The 16,959-nt window shown below is 38.2% G+C and overlaps 2 protein-coding genes across 2 annotated transcripts; one reads left to right on the top strand and one right to left on the bottom strand.

Moving 5' to 3' along the window:
* Positions 1–934: 934 nt before the first annotated feature.
* snupn (snurportin 1) lies at positions 935–10,224 on the bottom strand (the record flags this gene model as incomplete). Its single annotated transcript, XM_084095746.1, has 8 exons — positions 935–1,817; positions 5,309–5,389; positions 5,478–5,555; positions 6,455–6,552; positions 6,651–6,747; positions 7,350–7,454; positions 8,325–8,505; positions 10,067–10,224. The coding sequence occupies 8 exons, from the start codon at positions 10,222–10,224 to the stop codon at positions 1,515–1,517; spliced, it is 1,101 nt and encodes a 366-aa protein (XP_083951872.1). The 3' UTR covers positions 935–1,514.
* An 823-nt stretch (positions 10,225–11,047) lies between these two features.
* On the top strand, positions 11,048–16,948 carry LOC311071179 (uncharacterized protein). The gene is made up of 5 exons (XM_084095410.1): positions 11,048–12,346; positions 13,155–13,323; positions 13,600–14,723; positions 15,433–15,601; positions 15,942–16,948. Exons 1-5 carry the CDS (start codon positions 12,173–12,175, stop codon positions 16,484–16,486), a joined length of 2,181 nt encoding a protein of 726 aa, XP_083951536.1. The 5' UTR covers positions 11,048–12,172; the 3' UTR covers positions 16,487–16,948.
* Positions 16,949–16,959: the final 11 nt, after the last annotated feature.

The raw sequence follows: 16,959 nt of genomic DNA, 5'->3' as shown, positions 1-16,959 counted from the left end.
TTTAATGATGCCATCATTTTATTGCAAGAGTTAAACTACAGTGATGGCAACAGAAACAAGACATTATTTGGTAGTTAAAAACACTTTTTCTATATATATAAAACCATATTTAAAGGTGGCATGAAACAAAGTTGCGATCGTGTTTTCATCTCTACTATGATGATGTATGTTCGACTGAAACGGCTTCTCGAGCAAGAAAAAATGCAGGGCGGGGCTTTATTTTCTCCATCTGGAATTGATTGGATGGTTGTGGTTTGCTATTGGTCGATCTCATGTGAGTGACAGGTTGCCCCGCCCTCGCGCCAGTAAACACGTCATCTAGAAGAGATGACGCAGCAAGAAGTTATTTTAAATAAAGATTACGAGGGCACATGAATAATAAAAAAGAATGATGTATATGGATAAATGCTTTAAAATAATTAAGAATAGTCCATAATTACCTTAATATATAACATACACTACCTTTCCAAAGTGTGGGGTCAGTAAAATATAATTGTTTTTGAAAGTGTCTCCAAGCTGCATTTTTTAAATCAAAATAAATAAAGCTGTAATATTGTGAAATATTACTACTGTTTAAAATGTTTTCTATCTGAATATATTTTAAATGTAATTTATTCCTGTGATCAAAGCTGAATTTTCAGCATCACAACTCCAATCTTCAGTGTCACATGATTTTTCAGAAATCATTTGAATATGCAGATTTGCTGCTTTTATTATCAGTGTTGAAAACAGATGTGATGCTTCATATTTTCTGTGTATTTTTTTTTTTGGATTCTTTGAAGCATTTAATATAGAAATCTTTGTCTTTACTGTAACTTTTGATCAATTTATGGCATCCTTGCTGAATAAAAAACAAACAAAAAAACTTACTGACTCAAAGTAGAAGCAAGATTTGAAACACTTTTGGACATTTGAAAATATTTAAGACAAAGGGTTAAACAAAACAGACAGTAAAACTTTATTGAAGTCAACACAAATTTAAAAACATAATTCATAGGCTTCTTCACTAGCTGAATCTTAAAGGGATAGTTCACCTAAAAAGGACAATTTTGTCATGTAATCAACCTCAGGTTGTTCCAAACCTGTATGAATTTCTTTCTTCTGTTGAAGAAAGAAAGGTTTGGAACAACTTGAGGGTGAGTAAATGACAATTTTCATTTTTGGGTGAACTATCCCTTTAATGATCCAAACATCTACAGAAAAGATTGAATTAAAAATCTCTATATAAAATCTAATAAAGATGCATGGCTAAACAGAGCAGATGAACTGAACAGAGCATGATGTATACTACCGTTTATACATGCGTTTCCTAAAATAACATCTGCAAAAAAAAGCAGAGGAGTTTCATTCTAGCGATTATGGTTACAGAAATAGGCCCATTTGGGTTACTTGGCACTGAACTGCAATTTTAAATATAGCAATTAAAAACTCATTCACGTTACTGTTCTCCGTGGTCATGCGCAGGCTTGAGAAAAGTGCTCTCTAAAACAGTGTCTGCAGTCTTATCGTGGATCTCAGACCTCCATGCTCTCTTTCTGACCAGTGTGGGAGTTCTCCAGCTGTGTCTCTGGCGTGGAGAGGTGTTCCAGTTCATAGCGGCCGTTTTGGTCGGCTGGCCGAACTTCTGTGGATGTTTTCTTGTGCTCCAGGATCTGCTGAAGCTGATGACTAGCATAATCAGGCTTGCTGGTGAGGGGACACTGTGGCACCTCAATGCCCAAGATATCTGCCACCATATAGGGTCTGAGCCAGCCAACCAGCGGTGTGCTGCCAGGGGTGTAGTGCGTCTCCTTGTGGTAGAAAAGAAGCCCGTCCACCTAGAATAATGGAGCACATTTTGAGTTCATCTATTCAAATAAAACAACAAAGGTAATCAACTAATTCAATGCTATTTGGCATAATGAAAGGGGACTTCACCACTGGTAAAATAAGCTTTCAATAAAACTTGGCTGCCTATACAGTAGAAGGTGAAAACTATTTTGATATCAGGGGTACCGGACTAGAGAAAAAAGGCTGTTGTCTTTCCTTATGCCAAATGGGTAGGAATACTTCAACACCCATAATGCACTGCCATCCAAGACCACTCCCACCAGTCTGCTATGGATACGCTTACCAGAGTCAAATTCAGCCTTGCTTTAGTAGGAAATACTTCTTAGTAAACTTTCAGTTATAATGGTGTCGACTTGTATTGTTCCCAGGTGCAAGAATTCAAAGAGTAAACGTTCAGCGGGAGTGAGTTACTTTAGGTTTCCAGTGAAGGATCGTTGTAGGCATTGGTCAAAGGCTACAAAGAATCGTAAATATAGAGAGAACGCCACGACTAAAAATCTGGAAAACCTCAGTGTTTGTAGTCAACACTTCAAACTGAAACGCCGTCGCGTACAGGTAAAAAAGCTGTTGCCATAGTGTACAATTTTTACACTTTTACAGTTTTAAAGAGTAGACATAGTATGACAATTTACAGTGCTAAACCTGCACTTAAAGGGATACTCCACTTTTTTTGGAAATAGGCTCATTTTACAACTCCCCCAGAGTTAAACAGTTGAGTTTTACCGTTTTCGAATCCATTCAGCCGAACTCTGGGTCTGGCGGTACCACTTTTAGCATAGCTTAGCATAGATCATTGAATCGGACAGGACCATTAGCATCTCTCTAAAATAAAATGACCAAAGAGTTTCGATATTTTTCCTATTTAAAACTTGACTCTTCTGTAGTTACATCTTGTACTAAGACCGACGGAAAATGAAAAGTTGCGATTTTCTAGGCTGATATGGCTAGGAACTATACTCTCATTCCTGCGTAATAATCAAGAAACTTTGCTGCCGTACCATGAGTCCAGCAGGCGTAATGATATGACGCAGCGCCTGAAAATAGTCCCCAGCTCGGTAACTTCCAACGTGACTGGGACTAAGTTTGTCTAACCCAGGGGTCGGCAACCCGCGGCTCTTAAGCGCCACCCTAGTGGCTCCCTGGAGCTTTTTCAAAAATATGAAAATGGAAAAAATATTTTTTGTTTTAATATAATTTCTGTAGGAGGAAAAACATGACAAACATTCTTAAAACCCTTTCGCACGTACGATCACATCGGTGTGATTAGAACCATAGATATCATATATAAACGCTAGATGTCTTATGGCGCAGTCACTTCCGGCATCACCGTTCGGCCATCTTATGTCAGTGCTCTGTGCATTAAGGTGAGTGATCAGCATGCACACAAATCCTCATATCTCGCTGAAATATTGACGGATTTACAAACGGTTTGGTTTCTTACAAACGTTATTAACGTGGCTATAATTCCGAATGCTTGAACATGTATGTTATAATTTTTCATATGTATGCAGTGTATGTATGTAGTGTCATAACTACATCTCTGACGTTTATAACAAACCAAACCGTTTGAAAATCGGTAGAAAATTGGGCAAGTTATGGTTATTTAAAAGTATTTGCACCATTAAACGAGTGAGCGAGCGCACTGCCGCAAGATGGCCGCCACGTGCGGACGTCGACCTCCATTGGCCAGCAGCGCGCACGAGACATCTAGCCTTTATATATGATATCTATGATTAGAACGGTCAGTGCATGACGTGATCAACTGCTAAATTCAAATGTGCTCTCGCGCGTTGGCTGGCGCTGAGCCAGAGACAGGCGCGCTCAGAGCTGTCATATCACAACTTCAGTGTTTTCAACCACATAATATTTATTTTAGGTTTCAGACATATAAGTACTAAAAAAAACTATACATTTAGAGTTTTTAAAATACACACTGATGTTAAAGGAAGAGGCAATAATAATCCTTTCCATTATAATTAGACATGTTTTATTCATATCAGATACACATTATGTAAGTAACTTTAAAGTTTACTCTATTCTTCTCCCAGTTCACCAGCCACTTACTTGTATGTATTTCGGGAGAAGTGGATGAATTCACGTGTTGTAAATCCAACAGATCCGATTCTCTGAACTGCGTCTGCGGCACAAACTAAGATGGCGGCGCCCATCGCGCATACAGCTGAACTAACGCGATCGTTATAAAGGTGTTTAAACAACAAAACACTTCCACTTGCATATATTTGACAATCGGAATATCAGATATTTCATGCCATATCTAACAAATTTGTGAATATTTTGAATAAAAAAGGAAAAATGACATAAAAGCAGATCATCATTCATTCAGCTCTGTTGTTGCTGCGGTGTCACGTGACACGCAATGACGCGTCACCATGGAAACCATAAAGTGACACACGGTCGGGGGGGGGGGGGGGGGGGGGGGGTCAGTCAGAATATTTTAAACTTACGTGTGAAAGGGTTAAAGTTTTTCAACGTTGTAAAAATAATACACGAATAAATAAAACGAAACATAATACATTAAAATTATAATGGAAGTTAAACTTAAAGCACCGTAGTCACGTCATTCTCTCCAGGATGCGCTGCAGGGAAAATAAACATTTAATCATGAATGCCCATTATGTAACATTATTTGTAGCCTTCTTAATAAAGCTAATATAGACACTTACAGCATGTGTTGCCTTCATTATAAGGCTTATATAAGGCTTTTAATTTTTTGCGGCTCCAGACAGATTATTTTTTATTTTTTTTTGGTCCAATATGGCTCTTTCAACATTTTGGGTTGCCGACCCCTGGTCTAACCTATTAGACCTATTTTCAGGCGCTGCGTCATATCATTACGCCTGCTGGACTCATGGTACGACAGCAAAGTTTCTTGATTATTACGCAGGAATGAGAGTTTTAGAAAATCGCAACTTTACATTTTCCGTCGGTCTTAGTACACGATGGAACTACAGAAGAGTCAAGTTTTAAATAGGAAAAAATATCGAAACTCTTTGGTCATTTTTTTGAGAGAGATGCTAATGGTCTTGTCCGATTCAATGATCTATGCTAAGCTATGCTAAAAGTGGTACCGCCAGACCCGGAGTTCGGCTGAATGGATTTGAAAACGGTAAGACTCAACTGTTTAACTCTGGGGAAGTTATAAAATGAGCCTACTTCCAAAAAAAGTGGAGTATCCCTTTAAAATAACTGTTCTGTTAATAACCCTCCGCCGATCTGACCGTCTGTGGGCGGGGACACAAAAATGTGGAAGTATAATCTGTAGTTTTTACGAAAGCTTTCAAACACAAGCTTTTGGGAAAACTACAGATTACTCCTGACGAATAAATGTGAATTTCTTGGTCCAAGTAAAACTGAGAAAGAGTAAACATTGTTCATTTAATTATACCACCGACATTAAAACAATACAAAGCAGGCTGAAAATCAGCGAAGTTACACTTTAAATAGTGGATGTTCTTACCGTAAAGTTGTACTCATGTGCAAGAGCTTTTTGGATGGACTCTGTCGAACAGCTGATGTTGTTCAGACTCACAAATCGGAACTGCAGAGAGAGAACAGACCATGAATGGATGAAGTACTTCAGCTCAAAGTTCAGCCTTGCTCACAGATGCAGTTATTTGTTCACTTACAGGATTAATCTTGGAAATTTCAGAAAGACCTTCGGCCTCTTCCACTTTAGACTGCAGCCAGTAGAACCGGAACTCTGTCTGTAAAAATATAAAAACTTGTGCTTATAACTGTAAGGAAAGAATTATGTGCAAACAAACTATAATTTTAATACTGACCCCATTTATGAGGTCATTTATATACACTACCATTCAAAAGTTTGGGGTCATTTAAAGAAGTTGTGTGAAACAAGCTGCAGTTATCTAAATTAAAAACAGTAATACTCTATATTTATCTCTTTATTTTCATAATCTGAATTAATGTATGTTACATTACGAGTGTACATGTATCTATATTATTTATATTATATTACATGTTATTGTTACTCTCTGTCAGACCCAAGATGAACCTAATAAAAAAAAAATAAAAAAAACCAAGAAAAAAATAAACAGTGATACTCTGAAATATTATTACAATTTAAAACAACTATTTTCATATATTGTAAAATGTAATTTCTTTTCTGTGGTGCAAAGCTGTAATTTCAGCATTAGTGTCACATCAGAAATCATTCTAAATGCTGATTTGCCACTCAAGAAACATTTATTATTATTATCAATGTTGAAAATGGTTGTGCTGATTAATATTTTTGTGGAAACCATGATACATTTTTTTTTTAGGATTCTTTGATTATCAAAAAGTTCAAAAGAACAGGATTTATATGAAATAGAAAGCTTTTGTAACATTATAAATGTCTTTATTATCATGATCAGTGATCAATTTAATGCATCCTTGCTGAATAAAAGTATTAATTTTCTAAAAAAAAAAAAAAAGACTGACCCCAAACTATTGAATGGTAGTGTATAAAAATCTAAAACTAAATGACTGCTAATGCAAGAAACATGAGTGTATTTCAACATAATTAATTATATAAAATTGTCTGAAAGTGTAGAATACGTCCCTAACGTTAATGTAAATGTCATTAGAGGAAGTCATCCCTTACTGAGCAGTCATATACAGGATGACCCCTCCAGCACATGACATCCAGGATGTAGTATGTTCTGTCCACGTCACTGTAGATGCAGTCCAGGATGGTGTAATCTATAGAAAGCATATTTATCAGTATTATTGTCCAGGATGGCAGACCTCTAGCACACTCTAGTGTGATAAATCTGTAGGACAGGTGCAGAGATACAGACCTTTTCCCAGGGCAGAGTTGTGTCTGTTGCCGCCAGGGATAAGAGAAGGGAATCGATTGACACAGTAGCCGCTTTTGGTGTAAGATGCGGTAGATCCCTACGGAAAAAAATTATAAACATGAAAATTAAACAGAAAAGGCTGCATCATTGAGGTCAGCAGGACTCATCAATGCTGCATTTATTTGATAAAAAATACAGTAAAAAACAGTAATATTGTGAAATATTATTACAATTTAAAAGAACTGTTTCCTATTTAAATATATTATATAATGTAATTTATTCCTGTGATCAAAGCTGAATTTTCAGCATCATTACTCCAGTCTTCAGTGTCACATGATCCTTCAGAAATCATTCTAATATGATTTGCTGCTCAAGAAACATTTCTCATTATTATCAATGTTAAAAACAGTTGTGCTGCTTTATATTGTGGAAACTGTGATACGCTTTTTTTTTTTTTTTTCAGGATTCTTTGATGAATAGAAAGTTCAAAAGAACAGCATTTATTTGAAATCGAAAGCCTTTGTAACATTGTAAATGTTTTTACTGTCATTTTTGATAAATTTAATGCATCCTAGCTTAATAAAAGTAGTCTATTATTTTCCTCAGACACAAAATCTTACTAAACCCAAACATTCAAACAGCAGTGTATGTTTGATCACATGATGTGCAAGCTGGATGAAAAAAAGAATAGGTCCAAACCTTGGAAGCAACAACGAGGGAACGCTTCCCAACTGGACAAACCACCATCAGCCAATCAGAGCTCAGGTCTGCAGGGACGTCCACCAACCACTCTGACAGCATCAGCTGGAGATATCACACAAATATAAAACACAACTTTTCTATTAAAAGACTGTTAATTATACTTCCAGACAGTATTTATCATAAAAATGTATTACATTTGTATTTTTATTATATTATATTGATTATAGTAGGAATATAATATTGTAAAAGTATCCACTTTAAGTTATTACTAGTATCTTTAACTGAAAACCATTGTACACTCCTGGGCAAAAAAATGGGCCAAAAATGGCAAAACATTTAGTCTTTTAACCACATTAATCACAAATCAATGTCAGAAAATTAGCAAGAACTGCACAAATACTGTCGATAAAGTAAATTAGCACAGAATAGCCTTTCCCAACTTGCAGAGAGCTATTTACAGGAAAAAGAGTCAGTGTTATTCCACTCAATGTTAATGGCTTCAACCAGTTCATGAATAATTGAAAAATGTCTCTCAGTTTGTTTGAGTTTAATGTGAGAGACCAAATATTCACAATCTGGACTCGGATATCCGATCATTCCTCTTAAGATAATTTTTTATTCTTGGGAAGCAAGCCATTCTGCAATATTCTCCCGTACTCAAAGACATCGCTCCGGAGCATCACTCTATATCTTCCATAAACTTCATTCAGTCTTTGATGTTTATCTGAGACAGCAATGGCTTTTTAACTAGTGCATTTGCTTCAATTTTGCTCATTTCCTGACCAATAATTTGTCATTAGACAATTAAAAGCTTCAGTGTTTAGCCATGTTGGGCTTTACTTTAGCTTTGTGTGGGCATTTTCCACTCTTTTCAATCCTTCTAAATGAACAAGATGTTTTTGCTACTGTCCCTTTATAGCTGGTTTATGTAAATGACTAAATCTGTTTTTCTGTCAACAATTTTGTGAGTACCTGGTTGGCGTAATGCTTCGGTAGCTTTTTCCTCTGCTCAATCTCCATCCCCTCTTCATCTGCGCTGTTCTCCAGCTGTTGCGGACTCTTCTTCTCTTCGTCCTCCTCATCCTCACTGTCGACTCCGGTCCAGTCTCCTTCTGCCAGACGACGGGCGTGATTCACGTAGTTCAGCCTTTTCCTGACAACATAATGTTTTTGATTAGTGTCATTGCGTCAAAATAAAGCCCAAGGTTTGCTCGGGCATTGTAGGTGCTTAAAGGGTTAGTTCACCCAAAAATGAAATTTCTGTCATGAATTACTCACCCTCATGTCGTTCCAAACTCGTAAGACCTTCGTTCATCTTCAGAACACAAATTAAGATATTTTTGATGAAATCCGAGAGGTTTCTGACGTCATTGCAACTTTCAAGGCCCAGAAAGGTAGTAAAGACATCGTTAAAATAGTTCATGTGACTACAGTGGTTCAGCCTTAATGTTATGAAGTGACGAGAATACTTTTTGTGAGCAAAAAACACCCAAAATAACGACTTTATTCAACAATCTCTTCCCTTCCACATCATTCTCCTACGCTGTTGACGTAGTGTAAACAGTGCAGCGCTTCCTGGTTCTACGTCAGAACGCCGGCTCACTATTGGCCGACGCTGGTCACGTGAGAACCACACATGCGTGTGATGCTGACTCAGGAGCTGACCAATAGTGAGGCGGCGTTCTTCTGACATAAAACCAGGAAGCGCTGCACTGTTTACACTACGTCAACAGCGTAGGAGAATGATGTGGAAGGGAAGAGATTGTTGAATAAAGTCGTTATTTTGGGTGTTTTTTGCTAACAAAAAGTATTCTCGTCGCTTCATAACATTAAGGTTGAACCACTGTAGTTACATGGACTATTTTAACAATGTGTTTGCAACTTTTAAAGGGATACTCCACTTTTTTTGGAAATAGGCTCATTTTACAACTCCCCCAGAGTTAAACAGTTGAGTTTTACCGTTTTCGAATCCATTCAGCCGAACTCCGGGTCTGGCGGTACCACTTTTAGCATAGCTTAGCATAGATCATTGAATCAGACAGGACCATTAGCATCTCTCTCAAAAAAAATGACCAAAGAGTTTCGATATTTTTCCTATTTAAAACTTGACTCTTCTGTAGTTACATCGTGTACTAAGACCGACGGAAAATGTAAAGTTGCGATTTTCTAGGCTGATATGGCTAGGAACTATACTCTCATTCCTGCGTAATAATCAAGAAACTTTGCTGCCGTACCATGAGTCCAGCAGGCGTAATGATATGGATATCAAAACTCTTTGGTCATTTTATTTTAGAGAGATGCTAATGGTCTTGTCCGATTCAATGATCTATGCTAAGCTATGCTAAAAGTGGTACCGCCAGACCCGGAGTTCGGCTGAATGGATTCGAAAACAGTAAAACTCAACTGTTTAACTCTGGGGGAGTTGTAAAATGAGCCTATTTCCAAAAAAAGTGGAGTATCCCTTTAAGGCCCAGAAAGGTAGTAATGATGTTGCTGTCTATATGGGGTCAGAAACCTCAACGATATCATAACAAAATATGTTAATTTGTGTTCCGAAGATGAACAAAGGTCTTACGGGTTTAGAACGACATGAGGGCGAGTAATTCATGACAGAAGTTTCATTTTTGGGTGAACTAACCCTTTAAGTTGCTAAGCAGATACTGGGGTGTTTGCTTAAGATTGTCCGTTTTGATTTCATGGTGACTTTAACTCACTCCTTCTGGAACTCCAGGAACCTCCTGCGCCGTTCACTCTGCTCCAGAACACTGTATTTGCTCTTGTACTGGGCCAGGCGAGGATGGGGAGCAGATGTGCTGTTGGGTTCTCTGGATACAGAGAAGCTGGAGGAGAGAGCCTGGGTCAGAGACTCCATGATGGACCTGTGACAACAAACACAGGAGTTCACATCATCCTGAGACACTTATATGCAATAATAAGAGTCGGTTATGTATATAAGACCAATTAGGTATTTCAAAAGCAAACGGAAATCACCTATATTATCACATTTGAATAAACACAAAACAGCATGTCACGTACAGATAAACCGACTGCAGGCTGTAAACACGTGATCACAATCCCATCAGAGCTGCTCTAAGGTCCTTTGCTCATGATGCTGAGTAATAGAAATACGAAGGCAATGAAAAACCTGAAGAGTGAAATACACAAACACCGACTTCTGCAGAGAAACACGCTTTGAAACGCAATGGCGCGCGCTGACGTCATCAATACTCACCGCGGCCGACCAAAATCCGTCGCGGAGTTTCAGCGATTGTTTAAGCATTAATCTAAAAAACAATAGAAGAATATAAAACATGGTAAAGAGTATTCTTTAACACTTTTCTGCGACATTCTCTCTCCCATCTCCTTCTCTGGGTGAATTATCTATTAGAGATCATAAATGCAACAACAAATATATCAGAAGTGTTTTTATTGATAGACTTCATCCAAATAGAATTAAACGTTACTATATTTTCAAAGATTTTAATCCGGAGGAGGTGAAGGAATTGAGAATGAATTATCTCACCTTTCCAAGTCTCCCTAAAATGAAAGAAGTTCATTTTAAAATTATAAATGACATATACCCATCTAATTATTGAAATCTAAATTTGATATCGGAGAAAACTAAATTTTGTGATACGAATATTGAAACCAATGAACATATTTTTTATTATTGTAATCACTCAAAATTGTTTTGGTCTCAATTGTACAGTAAACTGTCATTTTTACATGTATTATTACAACATGTGTAATTCCCTTTGAATACAAACAAATTAAGTTTGGTGTACTTAAGAAAGATTGTCCATAGTACTACTTGGTTAATAATCTTTTTGAATTTGCTAAATATTTCATTCATAAATGCAGATTTTTGAACCCCCCACAGTAGCCAATTTCTTCAATGAGCTAAGTGCACTTTAGCTCCTTTAAGGTCCTCCCCCTTGCAAGGACCTACTTTTACAAAAATGTTATTCATTTATTTATTTTATTTTATTTATTTATTTATTAGGGCCCGAGCACCGATGGTGAGAGGACCCTATTGTTTTTATTATTATTTTTTTTATTATTGTTTTATTTACTTATTTATTTTTTTATTGTCTTTCTTGATTGTATATTTGACTTGAGTCTTTGTCGCTGTTACTTATTATATTTGGCAATTTTGCCGGCTTTTTGAAAATTGTAAGTCAATATTGTTTGTTCAATACCTATTTTGTCTGTAAATTTGAATTCAATAAAAAAAAAAACACAACAACAACAATACAAGAATATGATACAAGTAAACCCTTGCAAGTTCTAAAGCAAATAAGCATTACAAAAAAAGAGGAAATAGAGTATGTATTGAGACTAGCGTTGCAGATGTTGTCTATAACTGGTCTAAATAATATGTATCCCAATTTGACTTGTCACTGTGTACCCCAAAATAAATCCTATATAACGTAATAATACTTTTTTATATTTAAATAAGCAATTAACACTTTTCATATTCATATTTTGTATGGTCAGGATATCACTTTTTAAAAAATATTATTATTAAATAAATTACTGATCAAAACAAATTAAAAACGGGATCTATCTGATCTGAATATAAAGAAAGAAGGTGTCGAAGCTTCACGAAGCGTGTTTTGAAAGCGCCCATCACTACATCCATGCATGTGAGGAGAGGAAACAGTAGGTGGCGGAATGGTGCGGAAAACGCCAAATACTCCAAAGAAGAAGAAGAAGGCAGAGGAGGAGGAGAAGGAGAAAGTTACAGTAGCAGAGTCGGATGAACTAGTTTCAGCGAAAACATTTGCAGTAGAGTGAAGTTGAAGTTGTCAGGATTAATAATGAAACGCAGCTACCCCAGCGAGACAGAAAAAATAAGAGACAAAAAAGAATGTACTCAAACTCCCCAAATTCTCTTCTTTCTTTTCTCACAAACTCCACGGCTATCAGTGAACACCGCCAGCGCTGCTGCAGCTCCTCAGAGTCCGGCCCCGGGAAATGACAATAATGTGCCGGTGAGTGCAGCTCACGAACAACACTGACACAACACACGACACACCGTCCACAACACATACGCAACACACCACAGACACAGCACATACGCAACACACGACACAGCAACAATGACACACCACAACACATACACGACACATCACAGACGCGACACAACACACCACACCACAGACGCAACACACGACACAACAACAATGAAACACCACAACACATACGCAACACACTACAGACACACCACACCACAGACACAACACAACACAGCCATAACACACCACAGACACACCAAATAGACACAACAATGACACACAATACGCCACACCACAGACACAACATAGACAAAGCACAACACAACACAGATGCAACACAACACATATGCAACACACCACAGACACAACACAACACACCACACCACAGATGCAACACACCACACCACAACACAGACACAGCCCACCACACCACAGATGCAACACATCACAGACACAACACATAGACGCAACACACCACAGACACAACATTTACATTTATGCATTTGGCAGACACTTTTATCTAAAACGACTGACAATGCATTTCAAGGAAAACATTTACATTCTTATCATTTCTTACTTTCCCTGGGAATCGAACCCATGACCTTGGTTGCAAGCACCAACGCTCTACTTTTTGAGCTACAGGAAAATAGACACAACACACCACAGACACGACACAACACACAGTTACATGTTAAGGGTTCGATTTTGACTGATATGCATGGTTTTTATGTATATATTTTGCCGACAGATGTTAAAATGGTGTGTGTTTGTTTAACCTGCACAGATGCATCGGACAGTCCTGAGGCGAGGACAAGATCCCCTTCTCTCCATTGAGAGATGCTCGGTGTGCTGCAACATGTACCACTGTGACTACTGTACAATGCTGCATAAACATTTACACGAGGCACAAAATCATGTTACAAATCACTATCGAAATGCTGTTCAACAGGAAGGTGTGTGTGAATTCATTTAAATTTCTTTATACAGCTTAATTATACTGTGTGTGTAAGTTTATCAACCCTTCTGTTTTTCACGTTTTGGCCTTGATCATTTCTCCCTCGAATTTGAAAGTAAAAACATATAATGACAAATGATTAATATTCCCTTATAATATGACAAATAATTAATATTCCCTTTATCCCAAAACCTCTACAGGATCGCTGTGCTAAACTGTATGAAACTGTATTATTTTACTAATGACTATTGTACTAATTCTTTCTACATTTTAGGTTTTGTCATCATCAAGTGTGGTCTAGGCTGCAGACAAACACCACACTTTCACTGCTGCTACTGCACGTCAACATTAATCAGAAGAGATGCTCTGATTAAACATTTAGCAACTTGTAAAAATACATCATACAGACAGCCTCCACCCATAGTGCCGCCAGCAGCACCACCTCCATCCACAGCAAAAGTACCTCCATCAGAAATACCTCCATCCCCAACAGAAGGACCTCCATCCAGAGCAGACAAACCTCCATCAGAAGGACCTCCAACCCCATTAGAAGGACCTCCATCCAGAGCAGATGAACCTCCATCAGAAGGACCTCCAACCCCATCAGAAGGACCTTCATCCACAGCAGACGAACCTCCATCAGAAGGACCTTCATCCCCAGCAGACAAACCTCCATCAGAAGGACCTCCATCCACAGCAGACGAACCTCCATCAGAAGGACCTCCATCCACAGCAGACAAACCTCTATCAGAAGGACCTCCATCCACAGCAGACAAACCTCTATCAGAAGGACCTCCATCCACAGCAGACAAACCTCTATCAGAAGGACCACCAACCCCATCAGAAGGACCTCCAACCCCATTAGAAGGACCTCCATCCAGAGCAGATGAACCTCCATCAGAAGAACCTCCAACCTCATCAGAAGGACCTTCATCCACAGCAGACGAACCTCCATCAGAAGGACCTTCATCCCCAGCAGACAAACCTCCATCAGAAGGACCTCCATCCCCAGCAGACAAACCTCCATCAGAAGGACCTCTATCCACAGCAGACAAACCTCCATCAGAAGGACCTCCATCCACAGCAGACAAACCTCCATCAGAAGGACCTCCATCCAGAGCAGGCGGACCTCCATCAGAAGGACCTCCATCCAGAGCAGGCGGACCTCCATCAGAAGAACCTCCATCCACAGCAGACAAACCTCCATCAGAAGGACCTCCATCCAGAGCAGGCGGACCTCCATCAGAAGGACCTCCATCCAGAGCAGACGGACCTCCATCAGAAGAACCTCCATCCACAGCAGACAAACCTCCATCAGAAGGACCTCCATCCACAGCAGACAAGCCTCCATCAGAAGGACCTTCTTTCCCAGCAGTAGCATCATCGTCAGCAGTAAGAGTACGTGTCCGGCAGCAAGTTAGTGTGTCTTGCACACACTGTGGCATTTAAATAAATAAAAGGAACTTGCTGGTTCACATTAACAGAAAACACAGGCACAACACCTTGCTGGGAAGTTTTTTTTCCCTCGCAATTGCAAGTTTATATCTCACAATTCGGACTGTATAACTTGCAAAATCGAGTTTATATCTCACTATTCTGAGAAAAAAAGTCAGAATTGTGACTGTGAGTTATAAACTCGGAATTGCAAAAAATAAAGTCAGAATTGCAAGATATAAACTCACAATTCCAAGAAAATCTAATCAAAATCAGAATTGCAAGATAAAGTCGTAATTACTTTTTGTAATTCCGAGTTTATATCTCAAAATTCAGACTTTTTCTCTGCAATTCCGAGTTTATACCTCAAAATTTTGAGGAAAAAAGTCAGAATTGCAAGATAAAGAGTTATAATTTCCTTTTATTATTATTTTTTATTCCATAGCAGAAACAAGCTTCCGTAGATCCACACTATTGATAGCACATTAATTGAGCTAGCTACTGTTTATCCAAACGGTGCGCTTGAAAAACAATACACAGGTGGACATTGCCTATGGCAACTTTTAGCAAGTGTGGTCAGTGTGTGTATTGATAAGAAGTCGTCATATTTTTTAAACATATTTATTTTTGCCGACAGATGTTAAAATGGTGTGTGTTTGTTTAACCTGCACAGATGCATCAGACAATCCTGAGGCGAGGACAAGATCCCCTTCTCTCCATTGAGAGATGCTCGGTGTGCTGCAACATGTACCACTGTGACTTCTGTACAATGCTGCATACATTTTTACACGAGGCACAAAATCATATTACAAATCACTATCGAAATGCTGTTCAACAGGAAGGTGTGTGTGAATTCATTTAAATTACTTTAAACAGCTTAATTATACTGTGTGTGTAAGTTTATCAACCCTTCTGTTTTTCACATTTTGGCCTTGATCATTTCTCCCTCGAATTTGAAGGTAAAAACATATAATTTAGTGGTGCTTGCAAAGTAATTCATCACTATTATCATTTCACATGCTTAAGCTGCTTCTTCCATACAAATTTCAGCTTCTAACTCATCCAGCACCGTTTGATGGTGGGATGTTTTGACTCAGATTGGCAAATAGTCTTTAAATATCACACTTTTAACTGTACAGCTGTGTCCTAACACCAACTAAACTTATTCTTTCTACATTTTAGGTTTTGTCATCATCAAGTGTGGTCTAGGCTGCAGACAAACGCCACACTTTCACTGCTGCTACTGCACGTCAACATTAATTAGAAGAGATGCTCTGATTAAACATTTAGCAACTTGTAAAAATACATCATACAGACAGCCTCCACCCATAGTGCCGCCAGCAGCACCACCTCCATCCACAGCAAAAGTACCTCCATCAGAAATACCTCCAACCTCTTCAGAAGGACCTCCATCCACAGCAGACAAACCTCCATCAGAAGGACCTCCATCCACAGCAGAACTTGCACCAGAAATACCTCTATCCCCAGTAGAAGGACTTCCATCCCCAGTAGACAAACCTCCATCAGAAGTACCCCAATTCCCAGCAAAAGGACCTCCATTCCCAGCAGTAGCACCATCATTGTCAGCAGTAAGAGTACGTGTCCGGCAGCAAGTCAGGGTGTCTTGCACACACTGCGGCATTCAAATAAATAAAAAGAACTTGCTGGTTCACATTAACAGAAAACACAAGCACAACACTTTGCTGGGAAGATTCGACTTCCAGTAATATTGAGGATTATGTTGATTATGCAGATGTTTTGCAGTTTTATGTTTTGCAAAAATAAAAACTTTAAAATCTCATGAAAAACAAATGTGTTCTTGAGACGTAATATACTAAAATGAAATTTAGTATTATTAATATCTTGTTTATTAAAGATTGACTATGTTAGCTGTGCATTTTGGATGATCAAGATTAGTAGAAATAATTTCAGCAACATTTGGTATGGCGTATTACTTTAACTAGAAATGATTCAAATGAATTCACAAATAGCCTACATAGCCTTAAAGGGTAACTCTCGCCAAAATTGAACCTAGGCTCTTTTTGTTAATCTACCCGAGTCAAACTTTCGTTTAAAAGCATAATTAGAATGGAAACGCCACTTTTAAGTTTGACCATATTTTCGTTATAGGTCAAATTGCCTTTTGAATGGGAGTGCTAGGGGCACTTCTATGATAGCATCAAAAATCGCTATTTTTAAA

Source organism: Abramis brama, assembly GCF_963993115.1.
Source record: "Abramis brama genome assembly, chromosome: 20".
NCBI classification, from domain to species: Eukaryota; Metazoa; Chordata; class Actinopteri; order Cypriniformes; family Leuciscidae; genus Abramis; species Abramis brama.
The sequence above is the reverse complement of the archived record's forward strand: the minus strand, read 5'-3'. Positions and strand labels throughout refer to the sequence as shown.